This window comes from Cornus florida, unplaced genomic scaffold (assembly GCF_030987335.1).
Source record: "Cornus florida cultivar Cherokee Brave unplaced genomic scaffold, ASM3098733v1 CherokeeBrave_3.0.0_Hap2_Chr07, whole genome shotgun sequence".
Lineage (NCBI taxonomy): Eukaryota > Viridiplantae > Streptophyta > Magnoliopsida > Cornales > Cornaceae > Cornus > Cornus florida.
In genome coordinates this window covers 10,871,528-10,889,434 of record NW_026775577.1, presented here as the reverse complement: position 1 = coordinate 10,889,434, position 17,907 = coordinate 10,871,528, and the positions used below count along the sequence as shown (strand labels likewise).

Here is a 17,907-nt window from a genome sequence, read left to right as displayed (position 1 = left end):
CAGATGTGTTGACTTTTAGACTTTCTATTAATATTATTCGAAAATATGTAAGTGATTTTGTAAATATTTGGGTTGGCATTATACAGGGTTTGGTTTTGGTTTTCAGTTCAACAAAAAGAGTGGCCTTAGCAAGATAATAAGAATACAAATTAGTGTTAAGTGCAAAAAAACCCCCTGATATATAAATTTTATGTAAAATTAATCTTTACTTTTTGAAAATGTGCATGCAAGTTCACAAAATTCAAAAAAGGTGCATAACTAGTCCCATTGACCACTTTTTACAAAAAGTAAAACTGAAAACCTCATTTTACCCTTTTGTTTCCCATTTTGCCCCTCACCAATTGTGCATTTAAGGACCCCCACCCCTAAAGCCAGTTCATCTCTTTCTTTCTCTCTCTCTCTCTCCATGTCTGTTTCAATTCTATGTAGAGATTTCTTTACATATGCAATTCTGAGATATGAGATTTTCAAAGAAAAGCTCTTGCCCTTTTTTCTTATTCCTTCCCCATTTGGGGTTTTCTAGGAGTGTAGTAACCCTTCACTATCAAGACCATGAACTTGAAAGCTTCATCTGCCTCGATTCCGTCAAAATGACCAGCTTGCCAAGAAGCATACAGAATTAGGCAACTTAGTGGTTTTCATTTTTGTTATTTAATTTAATTTATTTATTCCTCAATTTGTGTTTGTAATATGTCTTTACAAAGGTTAATTGGATCAGATTTCCAAAATTCCATTATGCATACACCCAGTTAATTAAAAATATAGTGCACAGAGAAAGAGAGAGAAGAAAAGAACTAGTAAAAAAAAAAAAAAAAAAAAAAAAATGGCGAACCCGAACTGGAACAGGGGCTGAAGCTTGCGAACGGCGAATGGTGAACCCGAACTGGAACAGTGGGCGATGGAAATAGAAAGATATGGGTTTTGATTTTTTGAACAATATGAAATGATATGCCGATATGGGTTTTGAATTTTTGATTCTTGCAACAGATATATAAACTAAAATATATGGGTTTTGAACTTCTGATTCTTGTAGTTTGCAGTTGCACAGAGAGAGAGAGAGAGGGGGGGGGGGGGGGCAAGTTCAGAGTTGAGAACGAGAATAGCGATAGAAATGGAGGCGGAGGCTGAAATGATTTGTCCTAAAACAGATTTGCCCTAATGATATATGGTGTGTGTGTGTGTATATATATATATATGATAAATTTATTTATATTTTAAAATATGAAAGGGCATGTTTAGTTTTAGATTTAATTATATTCAGGTTTAAGTTATCCATATTTTATACAATTTGAGATTTATTTTATCCTTCTGCCAAACAAACCCCATTTTATACAAATTTGGATAAAATGGTCATTTTACATGACCTGTATTTATAATCATTAATTTATTCAACTGAAGTGAGGGTATTATCATCATTTTACACCACTCAGGAACCTATTCGCACCAAATTGATAGTATAGGGGTTTTTTTTTACCACACAGAGACTGATATGCACTATATTGATAGTAGAGGGGGATTTTTTGCACTTAACCCTACAAATTAATACCTTCGCGCAATAAAAAATAATAAAATACAAATTAATAGCACCACTTTCTAATTAAGTAATTTATTGAGGGTATATTACACTCACTACCTAGTTCCTATGAGTTTATTTTTTTATTAATTATTTTTAACACTGATGAATAATATGGAGATAGATAAGAGAGGAACTCTAAATTTTCTTGATTTAGGTTTCGTTTGTTTAGATGTAAAATATTTTTTAGAAAATATTTTTTTATTTTTTGGTGCTTGGTTGTCTTAAAAAAATATTAAAATTTAACAAAAATAACTTATTCATTAATTTTTGACAAATTATTTTATTTGCCTCGCTCGATGAACTCAACCTCGACCTCAATCTTGACGTACACTTTTAACAAATATCGAAAAAATAAAAATAAAAGAATATCTCACTTGAAAAAGGAAAATATTTACAAATATATATATTTTACTTCGAAACAAACGGACTGTTAATGAAAATTTATTTTGTGTACTTTCATTTTATAATTTATTTATTTATTTTACATGGTAAATTTTCGTGAAACTAAACGGACGCTAATTGATTTTAATTTGCTCAGTAATAGCATAGACCTGTAACCAAACAGCAGTTCATAGCGCACGCTAATGAAACGCGGCTCACGTTAGTGCAGCGAATTCGATTGCGCTGAAAAGACGAAAATACCCTCCCTCCACCTTCCTTCGCAATCTTGTATCTGGTTTTTACTTCTGCAAATCATTCCTTTCAAAGCCCTAGAAATCTAGGGTTCCATCTATCGAATCTCCATCACCATATTCAACTGAAAAATGGCAAACATCAACAACAAAGGAGAACCCAATACAGCTCCTCAGCCCGATCGATGGTATAACCTAACCCTAGGTTCCTCCTTCAAAGAACATCATCCCTCTTCCAAGTTCTGCACTTTACGTTGTAAGTCCATCAAACCACTTCGTATTTCTTAATATATGTGTATATGAAAATATGTACACGATTACGCACACAAACTTCAATAATTTTGTTCCCATTTTATTTTTTATTTTTATTTTCTGTTTTCTTAGGTTTAATTTTTTTGCTTTTCCTTATAATTTAGCCTTTCTATATTATTTAAGCGTTTATCAGTATTTATTTTTGTTGGTTTTTTCGTTAGTATGACGGTGATACGAGTGTAAAGGGAAAATATACCCCGATGGCTATCTATATGAAAAACAGATTTGAACTTGAAATCATCAATCAACTATCTAACCTTTCCTTCCGTTTAATTGCCTGATGAATTGAATATAAAAAAATTTCTTTTAATTTTTTGTCTGTTGAGATGGATACCCATCTCAAGTAATCTAAGTAGTTTTGTGTTAAGTGCAATTGAATGGAATACCTTATATTTATATAAGATTTGGCTTTTATCCAAATTGAGGGAACATCTAAGATTTGGTTTTAGTATTTATGCCTCTTCTATTTTTCTGCAACCATGCATGATATTTGTAATAATAGACTATTTTTTACCCCTGTTTGGTTGATGATAAAGCTGGGGAAGAAGTAAGGAAAAACAATTTTGAAGGCTTAATATTTTCAGTGTGAAGAGTTGGATCCTCCAAATAGTCGTACAATCGCATTGAATTTATTCTAGTTTTATAAAATTATTTGAGACCCAAAGCAATGGAATATACGAGGTTTGAATTTACCAGGTTCTTTTATTATGTTGACATTTATTGGCAACTGAACTATTAATGAGGGAATTACATTAGAGTGATGATACTCTCTTCAAATAAAGGGTACCGAAATGGGAAGCTGAACAAGGCTCCCCCTTGGTTGCACTTCAGTGGGGCCCAAGTAGGCCCTGCTTGAATGCTTTAAATTGGAAGCCTTGTTTGACTCTCCGTTTCCGGAGAGAGTACCATTTCCATTACATTATTTTGTAGTATGATAACTGTTATTCAAATACATTTCAGATGAATTTAAACCAGCCTCAATTGATAAGAACCAACCGGGATCATTACACAAGAATAAGGGAAATAGGGTTACTGTAGAGTTCCACAACAACCAACATGGAAAGCCCAAAGTGACCTTTGATGGTAGCAGTGAGGACTACAAGGAAAATGATGCAGTTTTGTTCTTTGATGGAGAGACCTTTCGGTTAGAAAGGTTGCACAGGGCGGTGAAGCGGTTGAGGCATGTTCGGCTACCTGGTGAGTCTGCAGCAGTGGCTACTTCAGTTGAACCAGCTGCAGAATCTGGTTCACCGCCAGTTGCGAAAGCAGCTAAATTTCAGCCTTTGAGTAAAAGTGTGCTTCATTCAATGCCGGTGGGTTATCATCTGGACAAGTGCTTTGCACTTGGTTTTGAAATTTATTGATCTGTTGTGACAAACATGCTTAAGAAAATCTAGTTAGTTTAATTAATTCAAATATTTATTAAAAATATCATTTTATTTAACTATGTCATTACAGTAGTGAAATGTTGAATCATACTGCTCAACACATTTTGCTTTTTTTTAAAAAATTTTTTTTTAGGCTTGAACAAAACATGTGGGTCATTCTTCTTGCCTTAATTTACTTCACAATTATTTCACACCTCTTCTTGTCCCCGACTTAAGAACCAAGCCAGGTTACCCAAGTATCCCAAGAAGGATTGTAGCACACTGCTTTGACCACACTGCAACCATTGGTATCACAACTTGGTCCTGAGACCACACCTTGATTTCTTTTTTATAATTTCCATCCCTCCAATCTATCAGCTGGGGATCATTGCTTGATATTTGAATCACAACATAACTGCTGGGTTTATGGTACACCATAGAAGACCACATCATGACTGGCGAATACTGCAATGTAATGTAATCGGATAAATGGTACATCACAATTGGACCAATAGGGCACATTGTGACCTAGGGGTTGCAAGAGTGTCACATGTGGACTGGGAGATTTGTCAGGGAGTTCATCCTTTGACACACTAGGTGAACTTCGTCACTACTTTTTGTATGATTGCCGCTGGAAAAGTGTCAATGGCCTTGAGTGGCCATGCGGCATATTCTGTCTAGAGTGAGTCATGCAGTGAGAATCATACTTAGTACCTGACTAGCATCACCTGCGGGGTGGTCCTGCAGTTGCCTGCATGGTTTCCAGTATTTTTTATTTTTATTTTTATGTTTTTATCTATAGAACAAAAAATGAAAAACAAATAAGTAAATAAGAAGATTATAAGTATGTGCTTGTTGCATATTTTATGGCTGATACCTTTAGTTTAATTCAAAACTCATGCATGGGATTCTACTAACTTGACATGTCATCTAATATTTTCCCATTGAAGATGCTTTATGTAGAATTGTTTTTTCTTCTCGACATATAATGATTGCTTTCTGTGGTTACTATTTATCTTATGGGTATTATTTTGTTTTCATTAGTATAGTACTTAATTCACATCTGATAGCACGGTAGGGGTTTTATCAGTAAAGGGAGGCTGACCGTGCAATGTAGGGGGCAACTGTTGGATTGAAAAGAAAAAATTTAGCCGGAAATACTATGTGGCTCATTTATTTTTCCTTCCCTTTGCAATTGCAAAGAAATTAAAAAAATTAATAATAAAATACAATTCATTCATTTTGTATTATCATAATGTTCTCTTAGCAGACAAAGTCCTTATTTGAAATTATTCTGCAGATTTGAACTTCTTTTTATTGTTTACTTATACAGGTCGAAGTGGAACGAATTGAAATTGGTGACTTCAAGAACTCAGGTAGGATGTTACACCAGTTATAGTTACAATCTACACTATCACTGGGCCTTTTTGTTTATTCTTATTGTTCATTAAAGCTGGAGTTACTCTAGAAACGAAATGATTTTTACTCTCTGCTCATAATTTGACATTCAAGAAGCACATATTATTAAATACATAAAACAAAGTTATAGTGGCCCTACCAAAATAAATTAATTATTGCCTTAGTAAACAAAAAAGAATAATTATTGGCTTGCTACTCTTTTGGCGTTCCTGATTGATCAGTTTTTATGGTTCTGGCTCTTGCCTTTTTAGCTCAGAGTAAATCTGGAAAGTTGACAATCTCACTAGAGCAAAATTTAGTTAAAGGAGATAAAAAAAATTTCCCCATTTCCACCCCACATTTTACAGTTCTACAGGCCAACTTCGCGTGAGTTCCTCTGGACTCAATCTTTGTGGTGTCCTGCAATTTACTTTGGCATGTCAACCACTTTTCATCTTCTTTGTTCTAAAGCGTGTTTGTGCTTATATTTTAATGTAAAATGAAAAATGAGAAGGCCAAATGGAAGTGAGCATGTTTTGACAAAATGTAAGCCATTTGATGATCGGTTACTAGGTCCTGGACCAATTGGTAAAATTCCTGTTGTTTATTCTCTCTCTAGAAATTCCATATTATGAAGCACAGTTAGTAAGTAAACTACCAGCAATTTTTTTTTAACTACGATAACATGTACCACATCTCTTACTTATCAAAAAAAAAAAAAAAATGTACCACATCTCTGAATTCACTGTTTCTGTTTTATAATGGAAGGATTTGTTTAGGATTTGTTTTGATACATGTCTTTGAAGGTAAAATCTATCACAAAAATGAACTCATCATGAAGAATTATTAAATTGATCCTCTACATGCTAAAAGGCGAATCCAGTTTTAAAAAATTGTGTTTGGATAACCTCTTTTTTTTTTTATTATTACTTTTTTATAATAGAGTTTGGACGACCCTTGATCATGAATTAATCAACATTGTTGTCTACACATCATTTGGAGTCGTGACAAGGAATGGTTCTTGACTATTTTTATTTGTGATGAAAAATAAAATGGAATTATCTGAAATATTTTGCAAAACATGATGGAATGATTTTATTTCTATTGATTGCATTTTTTTCTTATCACTCATTTTCTTTTCCACTGCAATTATTTTCCATTCACAACGTGCCAAGATATGTTCTTCATGGTGAGATATTTATTCTAGTTTTTACCCCCCCCTCCCAAAAATAAAAAAGAACTTTGGTGTGCAACTTCGTGTTACTTGGTCAAAATTTTTCACTTTTATCTCTATGCACCAGATCCGAAACCAAAGAATGAGAAGGTTATTGATTATCCATCTGCTCATCCAAATCCATCAACCACGTCACCAGACCTTAAGAATGACGATCTGGAGGAACAGTTAGATATACTTAATGACGACGACGATGATGGCAGTGGAGCAGCTGATAGAGGGAATGCTGCTGAAAAAGCGATCCAAACTGATATTGATATTAACTTGCCACATCAAAATGATACGGATGATGAGATTGCGGATGTAGATGTCAGTGATGATGAAGTGGATAAGGGCCGTAATGCAGCAGAAGCCCTTAGAGCACAGGTAAATGCAGAGGGAAGACATGGGCGAACTTCAAGCTCGAGCAGCAGCGGGAGTGAGAGTAGTGGGAGTGGGAGTGGCAGTGGGAGTGGGAGTGGCAGTGGGAGCAGTAGTAGTGACAGTGAAAGCAGTGATGGTGATTCCGTCAATTCTATCTAAGAGACGAAGTCACATTGGTCACCTCAGATTGAATTCCTCAAAATTGACTACAAAAAACAAAGTGTGGTTATTAGTTATTACTCCTTCAGGAGAGGATGCAAAATGCAGTAAGCTGCAAAACCCTGGAAATCCACCTCCTCAAGCGCCGGAGGATATCGAATGCTGAATTTGGTTACACAGTACATTCTTGGAGGAATCCTGCAATTTGAGTATTGTGTATGCTTATGTAAGTGTCTTTTTTTGGGCAACTCAGCTCTTTTCCCCTTCCAATACCCAATGGGGTAACTTTTATATAAAATCAATTATAACCTAAAAAGTGCCATGCCATGTAATGTTCCTTTAAAAGCACTCTACCTTTGCACGTAGCACGACTTGGGTAAAATCTTACCCTCTTATTATTACTGTGTTGCATTAAGGAAGGATCAGTGCTGCGGTTATTTAGATTGGTTAGTTGAACTGGGGTCATGAAGCATGATGGCAATCTGATGAGCTTAATCAAATTTAGGCTCTCCTGCACCATTTAGTAAAGTTTTTTTGGGGGGGGGGGGGGGGGGGGGGGGGGGTGGGATTTTGGTGGGTTGGGGTTGGGGGGTGACATTTAACAAAGTTGCTTGGTTTGCTTCTATATCTGACCCATATAATTTACCCCATTCCTGTTGGTCCTGTTCCATTACCAATGGAATGGGTTAGGGTTGGGATGCGGTAAAGGATAAAACCCCACGCAGGGGGCTGGGGGCGGGAAAGGGTCTCCCACCCCATTTATAACACACACACAGGAAAAGGGAAACTAAATTGCAAAGGGCTAGCATAATATCCTCCAGACGTGCCCTAAGATGGAAGATTCTCTAAGAATTCGCAAAGGGCTAACATATTGATCCTTCGGATGAAGATTCTCTAAGAATTCGCAAAAGGCTAGCATATTTATCCTTCAGAGTAATTCTCTAGCATACCAATGTTCCCCCAGATTGGATTACCATTTTTTTCTGTTAAAAAAATTAAAAATTCTTGTAACTCAAATACGTATGAGAGAAATAAAAACACACCCATGACATAAAATTATCAAAAGCATGGTTCGCGGTTACGGTATAATGAATTTGAGTGAATATCGGTGTAAATCGGTCAATTCAAACGGTTCATGGGGTGTACAACGGTATAAGACTCTTTCATACCCTTGAGAAAGAGTTACGAATCGGGTGATACGTCATGTATGGAATGAGGCGAACATGATCACAAGTAACATAGAATGCAATTCTGAAAATTCAATTGGGGGTACATTTTGCTTGTCCTCTCCCCAAATGCAATTAACCTGCAAAACTGGCACAACCAATGGAACTACAAGAATTCTCATGCTAAGGACTGCATCAACTATCTCGATCTGAATTCTCATGATAAGGAATGCATCAACTATCTGAATCCTCTATTGATTTAGTAGCCAAAAAAAAAAAAAAAAAAAACCCCACCAAGAACCTCTTCATCTAATTAGAAATCTTTGCTGATTTTATTCTGTACTCAATCCCAAAATCCAAGCATGGCCGGCGCCCGTCTTCGCCCGGCTGCTCCCGAAACTCTCTCTCCTCCTCGGACACATTTCCGGCGACTCCATGGACCGCCAATGCACTATCACACTGTTTGACAGTGTTGGCTTATCAATTTCAGTGTCAGAGACTAGCAGGGTAGTGAGTTGTGAGAGATGGGTATGAAGAGAGATTGAGAAAATGAGTTGAGAGAGAGATGGTGGTGGTGGTGGTGGTTTCTTGGGCTCTTACCGGGAGAGACAGAAGTGACGCTATCAATAAGAAGAAAAAATAAGAGTGAGGATGTATACAAACATAATGAAGAAATTAAGACTGACACTATAAAGAATAAGAAAAAATAAACTGTGATATGCACCCAGTAAGAAAAGGGAAACAAATTTGTAATTTTGTATGAAAGGCAGGAGAAAATGAGAGTGATTGAAGTTATGAATTAATTATAAATAAATTATAAAAGTTAACAATTAATTACAATCCATTTAAATTAAAAATATATATATATTTAAAAAAACCAATGTGGCCAACCCCTTCATATAATAATTTTCTTCTCTCTTCTCTCTTATTAGATCAAACAAGAGGAAGAGTGAGTTTTGAATACCATTTCAACTAAAAAGAATCGAGCAAAGAAGCCAATCTGTCTCAGCGATTCAGTTTTCATTTATTCCCCTTGTGATCCTTGAATCTATCTCAGAATAAAAAGGACTAGCCATATTGTTACCCAGTTTATTTGTCTCCCATCAAATCTGAATTAAAATTAAAAAGGATATAGCTGGATGGATATGTAACACTATTTAAAAAGTATAAATGAGCAAGCGCCTGCTCGTTACAGTTGATATCAGAGTTAGACCCAATCCTTGATTCGGTGTCACGCTCGGCCTGGAAGGCATTTGGGTGAACCACTCAAGTAAGCAAAGTGATCCGACCGCAATGAGTACATTGCGAGTTCTGGTGGGAGAGAATGTTTAAGGGGTATTTGTCTCACATCGAATGCGAATTGAAAATGAAAGGGGTATAATTGGATAAGTATGTGACACTACTCATTAGCTTAAACTTTTAAATAAATAGACAAATATTAACCCATAAAAAATTTAATTCGAAAAAAGCCATCTTATGCACAAGAGATCACACATGATACCAGTGTTATTACGGACGCCAATAGGCAGACAAAACACATACATCTCGTCTGTGCATGGACTTCTTGAGCCTTTGATAACACTGCATGATTCCATTAAAATACAATCTGCTACAATGGAACTTGATAGACGAAAATACCGGTTTTTAGATCTCAGACCAGAACAAGGTCCTAAAGAAATATTTAATGGACGAAAATACTGATTATTGACAGGCTGGCTTCTTTCCTAAACTATTGGAGTTGATGTAGCAATTAAGAAGCCTTCAAATATTTGGGGTGTACTACACCATCAGAGAACAATAAGACAGTGTGTCATTGGAGACTAGAGCTTTTAACTCGAAACTCAAAGGAATATGTGTCTTTTGGAGAAGTGTTTTTTCTGTCTTTTTTCCCCTGTTTTTCTGTTTCTTAATAATTTTCTTTTCTTTTCTTTTTTTTTTGTTTTTTGTTTTTTGGAACTCTTTTTGATGTTAAGGTTGTTGCTTGTTCAAGAAGAAAAAAAATTAAAAATTGCATAGCACTTTTTTTTCTTTTGCAAGAATTATATTCAACATTTTATTTGGTTGCCTATTTGAGATTAACGGATTGCGTATTTGAGATTATTTGATTTGGTTGACTATTTTCACCGACAATTAACGGATTGCTTATAATAATGAGAGACTAAAGTCACTGATTTGAGAAATTCCAAGAAGATATTTGTAGAGTGGAGTGTAAATAGAGTTTGTTAGAGAGGGTTGTAGATATTTATAGAGGGTAGAGAATATTTTAGATGAGTAAGGAATTTTATAGAATTATAAATATTAATAGAAATGTCTGAACAATTAGCTGTAATTTCTATAAATACGAAGAGGTGTCATTTGCAACTACCAAGTTCTATTAAGAAGCTACAAGGGTCAGAAGCTCGAATGAGAGAGATCCACCACAACGAGTACAGTAACGGAAAAATAATCTGTCACAATTGACCGACAATTAACAGATCTCTTATAATAATGAGAGAAGAGAGTAATTGATTTGAGAAATTCAAAGTGACGTAACAATGTGTGTGATTGCAGTTACTGATAAACCTTTTACCATTTTAAAAAAATAAAAAATATCTGATTCAGTGGTTGAAAATACTATCCACATTATTGTGATAGGCCAAAAGGGAGTGTAACCAATTCTAATATGCTGGACCTCCTTTTATTTATATAATATTAATAGTTTTTATTCAAGGAAATATAAGAATATATATATTTTTTATATTTTTAGCTATATAATGAGAAATATAATGTCAAATAATTATTGATATGTAGATGTCTAGTGAGTTAATACTTTCGATAAATTTTAGAGTGACAAGTTTTGATTCTCTACGTTTACTAATCTAACTTCAATCGAATTAGATAGTAATTTTAATTTGTACACAATTAATGTGTGAAAAGTTCGAGGAAATAATAGGTGACAATTGATTGACAGACCGTCGTGGCCCAAAGCGAGGGCAACCATACTGACCTCCTTTTATTTTGAGAACCTTCACATATTTTATATATTAATATAATATGAATATTTTTTTATTTTTATTTTTTTAGCTATATAATTGATGTGTGAGATTTCAAGAGAAATATAATATTGAATAATTATTGAAATGTAATAGAGATAATGATTTTATTTTGTACACAATTAATGCGTGAGATCGTAAGAGCTCAATAGAAATATAATGTTGAATTATTATTGATATGCAAATAAAATTATTTTACATTCGGCTGTATAATGGCATTGGTAGGGGGCTTTCGAATCGCATCCCTGATTTGAATGGTGCGTGTGTTGTGGGGTTGATATACGTGCTCTAAGAAAAAAAAAAAATTAAATTACTCTACATCCCCAACTTGCATACAAAATTGATGTTTATCATATATCTAAAAATTATAAGAAGTCGGGTGTGATTTTGGAGAGAAAAAGAAAAGTAATTATGATAATAAAGAACCTTTCTATTGATCAATATAATAGGATTTGTATGTAATTGATAATAAATACATTAAAGGATTAATAAAAAAAATTGGGGGCCTCTTCTGCCACTGCAATTTGCGCCACAACTTGTATGGATAACGGTTATATTTATTAAGTAATTAATATATTAAATGAAAAATAAGTTAAATAACTAATACATTAAAAAAAAATAGAACAATACTTGCCTCATGCCGTAGAAGTAGAAATGTCCTTCTAATGCTAACCTGGACCATTAAAAATATGACATGTGTCAAAAAAAAATTAAAATAATTAATAAAAATTATTTGGATCTTTTTGCAGATCATCCAAGAAGAAAGATTTTTTTTTTTTCCCTCTTGCGTTTGAGATTTTCTATTATAAACCCTTTGTATTGCAATTGATTACCCAAGAAGTTAAACAATTAATCCAAACATGATAAATTAACCATAATTGTAAGACTCTAATTATCAATGGAGTTTAAGAAAATCAATTTGGCTTCAAATTGCAACAGGTAGTGATAAATCACAAAATTTTGGATGCCATGCACTAGAGTTATGCGTATTTATTAATTGGTTGGCCTCTTGAGTCATTTTGGAGATGAGGTTGCAACAGAGATGACATGCAATGAATGTGGCGGCTTGAAGCATCTCTAAAGATTGGATGTAAAAGATTAGGATTTGGGAATGGAGGAGGTGGTAAACAGTGGAGGTCGGTTGGCGAAAGAGAGGATTAATATTGGGATTTCAGAATTGAGGAGATGGTGGACATCAATGGGGATTTGGTGTGAAGAGAGAAGGAATCGTGAGTTAAAAAGGAAGAGAGCCTGCTACAAGGTCTCACACATGCGTGAGAGAAAATCTCTTCCTTTTTTGACGCATATCATGTTGTTATTGGTCTATATCAATATCAGGAGGTAAGCCACGCCTATAGTGCCTAAAGCAAACTTTTTCCAAAAAAATATATATAAGAGCTCTTTTCTTATTGGGCTTTAGGCGCTGCCTCAATAGCCTTAGGATTAGGCCGCCCTTCATATTAATACATAATATTTAATACATAATATGCACAAATATTATATTCTTTCATGTGCCATTTCAAAACTATGGCTCAACCATAATAAAAAATAATGGTTGTTTAATTGAACCAATGAAAAACCAATATGTCTTCTTGCGAAATGACTTATTTGGAATTAATATATGCACGGGCGAAGGGAGTGTATGCCAGAGGAGGCATGTACCTTCCCGACCTGACTCGTCCAGTATAAAATATAACATGAATTTAGATTATATCTATTTTTGAATACAGATGGATATAATGATGAATCATAAAATTTAAACAAAGCTAATAACCTCAACAATAAAAAAATTAACATAATAATCAAAAATGAAAGAAAGAAAAATAACAATAATCAAATAAGTATATATGAAAGGGGTGATCTGAGGCATGCCGTCATTTTGGTGAAGTTGTATGAATTCTCTCCGTACAAGTGATAGCAGGCCATTATGATTTCAAGATATAAGTTATATCTACCGGTGGTTCGCGAAAGAATATATTAATCTAGTCTTCAAAATATACCGAAAAACAATATAATATAAAATATACCGAAAAACAATATAAAATATACCTCAGATGTATATGAAAGTTGAGAAGAGACAGAGTAAACATAAAAAATAAAGATTTTTTAAAGATAAGCTCAGTGTCTTACACTCCTCAGGTATCTAAAGTGCAAAATAAAGTATGGTAGATAACTCTATTCATAGACTTGCAACTTGTAACGTTATATAGTCATGTCAACAGCTTGGCTTCATTGAAAGTATATCAACTACTTCCTGCCAAGTGAGTTCACACGTGGAAGGGCAATGTCTGTATAGAAGGTTCTGTCTTTTTCTGACGAGTCAGTTTTTATGTATAAACTATGAACATTGACAATTTGTTCAAGAGAATTGCTTCTTAACTTTTTCCTCTGTTGATCCTTTTTATTTTTTATTTTTAGGAAAACATTTTTTAATGTGGTTAATATTTATGTCATGAATGTATTGAAAGGATTAAATATCTTTTGTCCATCTTTAAGTTGTATTTTCTGTGGTTCTTGCAATAATCCATTTATTGTGGGTAAATCTTATTCTCATTCGTTATTTCTTTAGTGTTAACTAATTTGAACAGCTGTGCATTTTATTCTGCAAGAATTATGGGGTGAAGTTCCTTATGCATACAAGACAACCTTGACTTGACTCTTACACCTTTTTAAATAAAATAACTAAAAAGAGAAATAAATTCTACTTATGGCCTCCTATGAATATGTATTTTAAAAAAGTATATATTAGTTTCAAAATAATACAGATTAAATGTCATAAAAAAAAATTCCTAAATTATTGGGATTTTGCAAGAAACCCACTAAATTATAAAAAATTCCCCTAAACTATTACTCCGTATTTTGTTGCAATTCACCCCATCAGGTCACAAAAGACAAAAGATAATTTTGCCCTTACTATTAAAGGGCACAGTCTCAAATGTTGTCACTTGAAGTTGCTTAGTTGTAAAGTGAATTCCAAAGGCTAATAAAAATTCGACTACACACCTTCAAGACATAAGGTTGACTAAATGATGTGCCCCTTGTAATCTGAAAACCATTTAAAGTTTGACACATCATCAACCTTTACAGAGCTCTGCAAGTCCCTCTCGCAACCACTAAAACCCCACCCATGAGACCATCGCGACCTCTCTTGCTGCAAAGTTTGGAAACCTCTTACCCTAATTAGTTGAGTTTACAAAAAGGGCAATTTAACCTGTTAATAGTTGAGAATTACAAAGAATCGAAATCAATTTGGGAATTCTCTTCATAGCAAAAAAACTCTAAAATTAGGGTTGAACCCTGTAGGGGTTCTTTTTGATCAAATAATATATAAATATATAATGGTGATATCAGGAATACAAATATGAAGGAAACAGAGAGATGCTTAGAGTAGGAGGAGAAGAATTAAGATTAAGATGGTGGAAGAGTGAGTATACAGTATCTTATGACAGCTTTCTCTTCTGGAGTTTGTTATTCCTTCATAGGACAGTACTACTTATAGACCCAGATTCCATTGGTTATTATCCAATGGTCCCTTCCGTTCATGGCTTTCTGCATGCATTACTCCTGATCCAGATTACGTGGGTAATCCATGGGATTTAGAAGTCTGAAGGGTCTAATCGTCTCGAGCCTTACATTGTGTTGCCATGTCATTTCTCCCTTAATCAAGGACATTAAATGTTGCTTGGCTGCCAGTTAGGCCTTGCTGAGAGTGAAGGCATCTCTTGACTTCTCATCCACCAATCCAAGATCCTCCTAAGTTTCCCAAACATAGATCCACTATAGCTGCGAAGGCCCTACCTTCGTTTCGTGCTATACGCGGTCTTCTAATAGCGAGCCCCTTGGGACTCCAGTTCCTTCAAAGTGATGTTACCTGGCATAACGCCAGGGCTTGGGGTGCTCGAGGATTGGTTCCTCGAAGCTTGATGGTCCTGGAGCGACATTAGGGCTTAGGGTGCTCGAAGCTTGATCTTTCGAGGCTTGATGGGCCTAAAGCAATGCCAGGGCTTAGGGTGCTCGAGGATTGGTTCCTCGAGGCTTAATGGGCTTAGGGCAATGCCAGGGCTTAGGGTACTCAAAGCTTGATCTTTCGAGGCTTGATGGGCCTGGGGCGATGCCAGGGCTTAGGGTGCTCGAAACTTGATCTTTCGAGGCTTGATGGGCCTAGAGTAATGCTAGGGCTTAGGGTGCTCGAAGCTTGATCTTTTGAGGCTTGATGGGCCTGGAGCGATACCAGGGCTTAGGGTACTTGAAGCTTGATTTTTCGAGACTTGATGGGCCTGGAGTGGTGCTAGAGCTTAGGGTGCTCGAGGATTGGTTCCTCGAGGCTTGATGGGCTTGGGGCGATGCCAGGGCTTAGGGTGCTCGAAGCTTGATCTTTCGAGGCTTGATGGGCCTGGAGCGATGCCAGGGCTTGGGGTGCTTGAAAGTTGGTCCTTTGAGACTTTTGACTTTTCAAATCGCCACGAAAAATTTGGTTGGCGTCGTTTTGACTTGTCAACATGCCATGCCAGCCTTCAATGAATGACACCCACGAACCCTCTGCAATCCAGTCGGGTTGGGTCTCAACAGGTGGGTCAATATCCACAAGGATTGGACACAGCGACGACAACGAATAACGAAGGCGACGATGGCGATCCACGATGACGATGGACAATAACAATTGGTGATGATAATCGGTAATTACGCCTGATGACGACTACAACTCTCGATTTGGGTTCGCCGAAACAAACAATTGGGTTTCAATTTGAACATCAATTCGGTGACTAGACCATGCTCTCAATTTGGGTTCGCCGAAATAAGCAATTGGGTCTAATTTGAACCATCAATTCAGAGATGAGTGAAAGAGAGGTGTGTCGCCGGCTGAGTTATGGTTCCGATGAGGAGTGTGAGGGTATCGACGGATAGGAGTGGTGACAAGCACAGATATATAGATATATATATATATATATAGGCACACGCACACATAGAAGGAGGGAGACAGCTACTGCTTACGCTGCCGTAGTTGGAGCGGCGAAATCTTGTGGTTGGGTTTGATGAAGAAGATAAATAGTGTTTGTAATGATAAGGTGTGTTTGGGTAATTGGGTGTAACAATAAACTAAGTCTGTGTTTGGGTGTAATGTTTATAATAAGGTGTAACACACTCTTTTTATGCTCATTAGGGCATTATAGCCATTAAGTATATATTGTGTGATAACGTGACTGTACAAATTATAGTTCAGGGGTTTGTTGATGATTAGCCACTAGTTTAAGGGAGTTTTATTTGCATTTAACCCAATAATACAGAATACAGGGTAATTTACATTTAAGCTTTATTTACATTTAAGCTTTATTTTATTTTTTTTCATGGCCAAGAAACTTGCACAGTCACTCTTTTTTAAAGATAGATGAAATATCATACCCTAAATTCTAGTGTTTTGCAATAAACTTCTTCCATTTATTTTTTATTTAATTTTATTTTTTTGGCTAAAAATCTTACTCATCTAAGTGATCTAACTGTGGGTATTACTTTGGACAAGAATACCTCTACAAGTTAAGGGTTGTATTTATTTATTTTTTATTATTATATATTTCGTCAAATTGTGTGAATTTAGGTAAAAGATTCTGTTTTTTTTTTTTTTTTTTAAAATAATAATATTTAAACTTATATTTTTTGTTACAATTCTTTTAATTAAAGAAAAACATCAATAAATTGAAATAAAATAAAATAAAATAAATTCATGGTTATGAGCACACACAACTACATATAACTATATAACGTCAACTCTTATTTTTTCTCTAATTGCACTCCATTTACCTTTTTTTGTATAAAAGAAATGACAAAAATTCATTGAATTCACCTTATTTTATAATGTCAATTACCATTTATACAACTTTAACATTTTTTTTTATACCTTGTTTACTTACTTTACTATTTTTTTTTTTTTTTTTTTCTTTTCATTTTTCAGTCTTGTCAAATATGTAACTCTTTTTTTTATATATAATTTTTTATAGGCCACATCTAAAGAAATAATTTAAAAATAAACATTTTTTTGGGGTTTTATCAAAAGATATAATTTATTCAATAGAATTTTTTTTTTTTTTTTTTTTGAATCCCCCCCCTTTTTTTTTTTTTTTTTTTTTTTTTTTTTTTTTTTTTTTGTTCTTGATAAAAGATATAATTTCTTCAATAAATATATTTTTTGGAGTTTCTTTTCCCTATCAAACGAGATAAAATTTTTAACGGTTATATTTTTTTTTAATTTAGTCAAAAGAGGTAATTTATTCAACAATTTTTTTTTTTTGGTCTGGTAAAAAAAAATAAAAAATTTAGTGAGTAGAGGAAATCTGAAAGGATAATTATGTCATTTAAAAAATAATAATCATTTACTTGTAAAATTAAGATTAAAATTATCATTTAATATAATATTGTATTATAATTGGAGAATAGTGGAGTGCCAATTTCACATCCCTTACTATTGATTATAAACTTGAGTGAACTCAATGTGTGTGTGTGTATATATATATATATATTATATTTTGTATTCATATTATTTGAAAAAAGTAAAACTTTTTTAAAATTGGAGTAAACTAAAAACGAAAATTCAAAAACAAAAAAAAAAATGATGGAATTCTTTTGTCGAACGACTTTTTTAAATATTTGTAATTAAAGACAATTTGGGCCACTAG

General features: G+C 34.4%; 1 protein-coding gene across 1 annotated transcript; it reads left to right on the top strand.

Annotated features, from left to right (window-relative positions):
• Window positions 1-2,201: 2,201 nt before the first annotated feature.
• Window positions 2,202-7,357, top strand: LOC132316443 (uncharacterized). The gene is made up of 4 exons (XM_059814917.1): window positions 2,202-2,464; window positions 3,481-3,833; window positions 5,221-5,263; window positions 6,587-7,357. Exons 1-4 carry the CDS (start codon window positions 2,341-2,343, stop codon window positions 7,039-7,041), a joined length of 975 nt encoding a protein of 324 aa, XP_059670900.1. The 5' UTR covers window positions 2,202-2,340; the 3' UTR covers window positions 7,042-7,357.
• Window positions 7,358-17,907: the final 10,550 nt, after the last annotated feature.

Excerpts from the sequence above, each read along its gene's own strand:
- LOC132316443 (XM_059814917.1), top strand. The coding sequence starts at position 2,341 with ATGGCAAACATCAACAACAAAGGAGAACCCAATACAGCTCCTCAGCCC. Across the intron at positions 2,465-3,480 it reads CAAGTTCTGCACTTTACGTT|ATGAATTTAAACCAGCCTCA; the intron begins GTAAGTCCATCA and ends AATACATTTCAG. Across the intron at positions 3,834-5,220 it reads GTGTGCTTCATTCAATGCCG|GTCGAAGTGGAACGAATTGA; the intron begins GTGGGTTATCAT and ends TTACTTATACAG.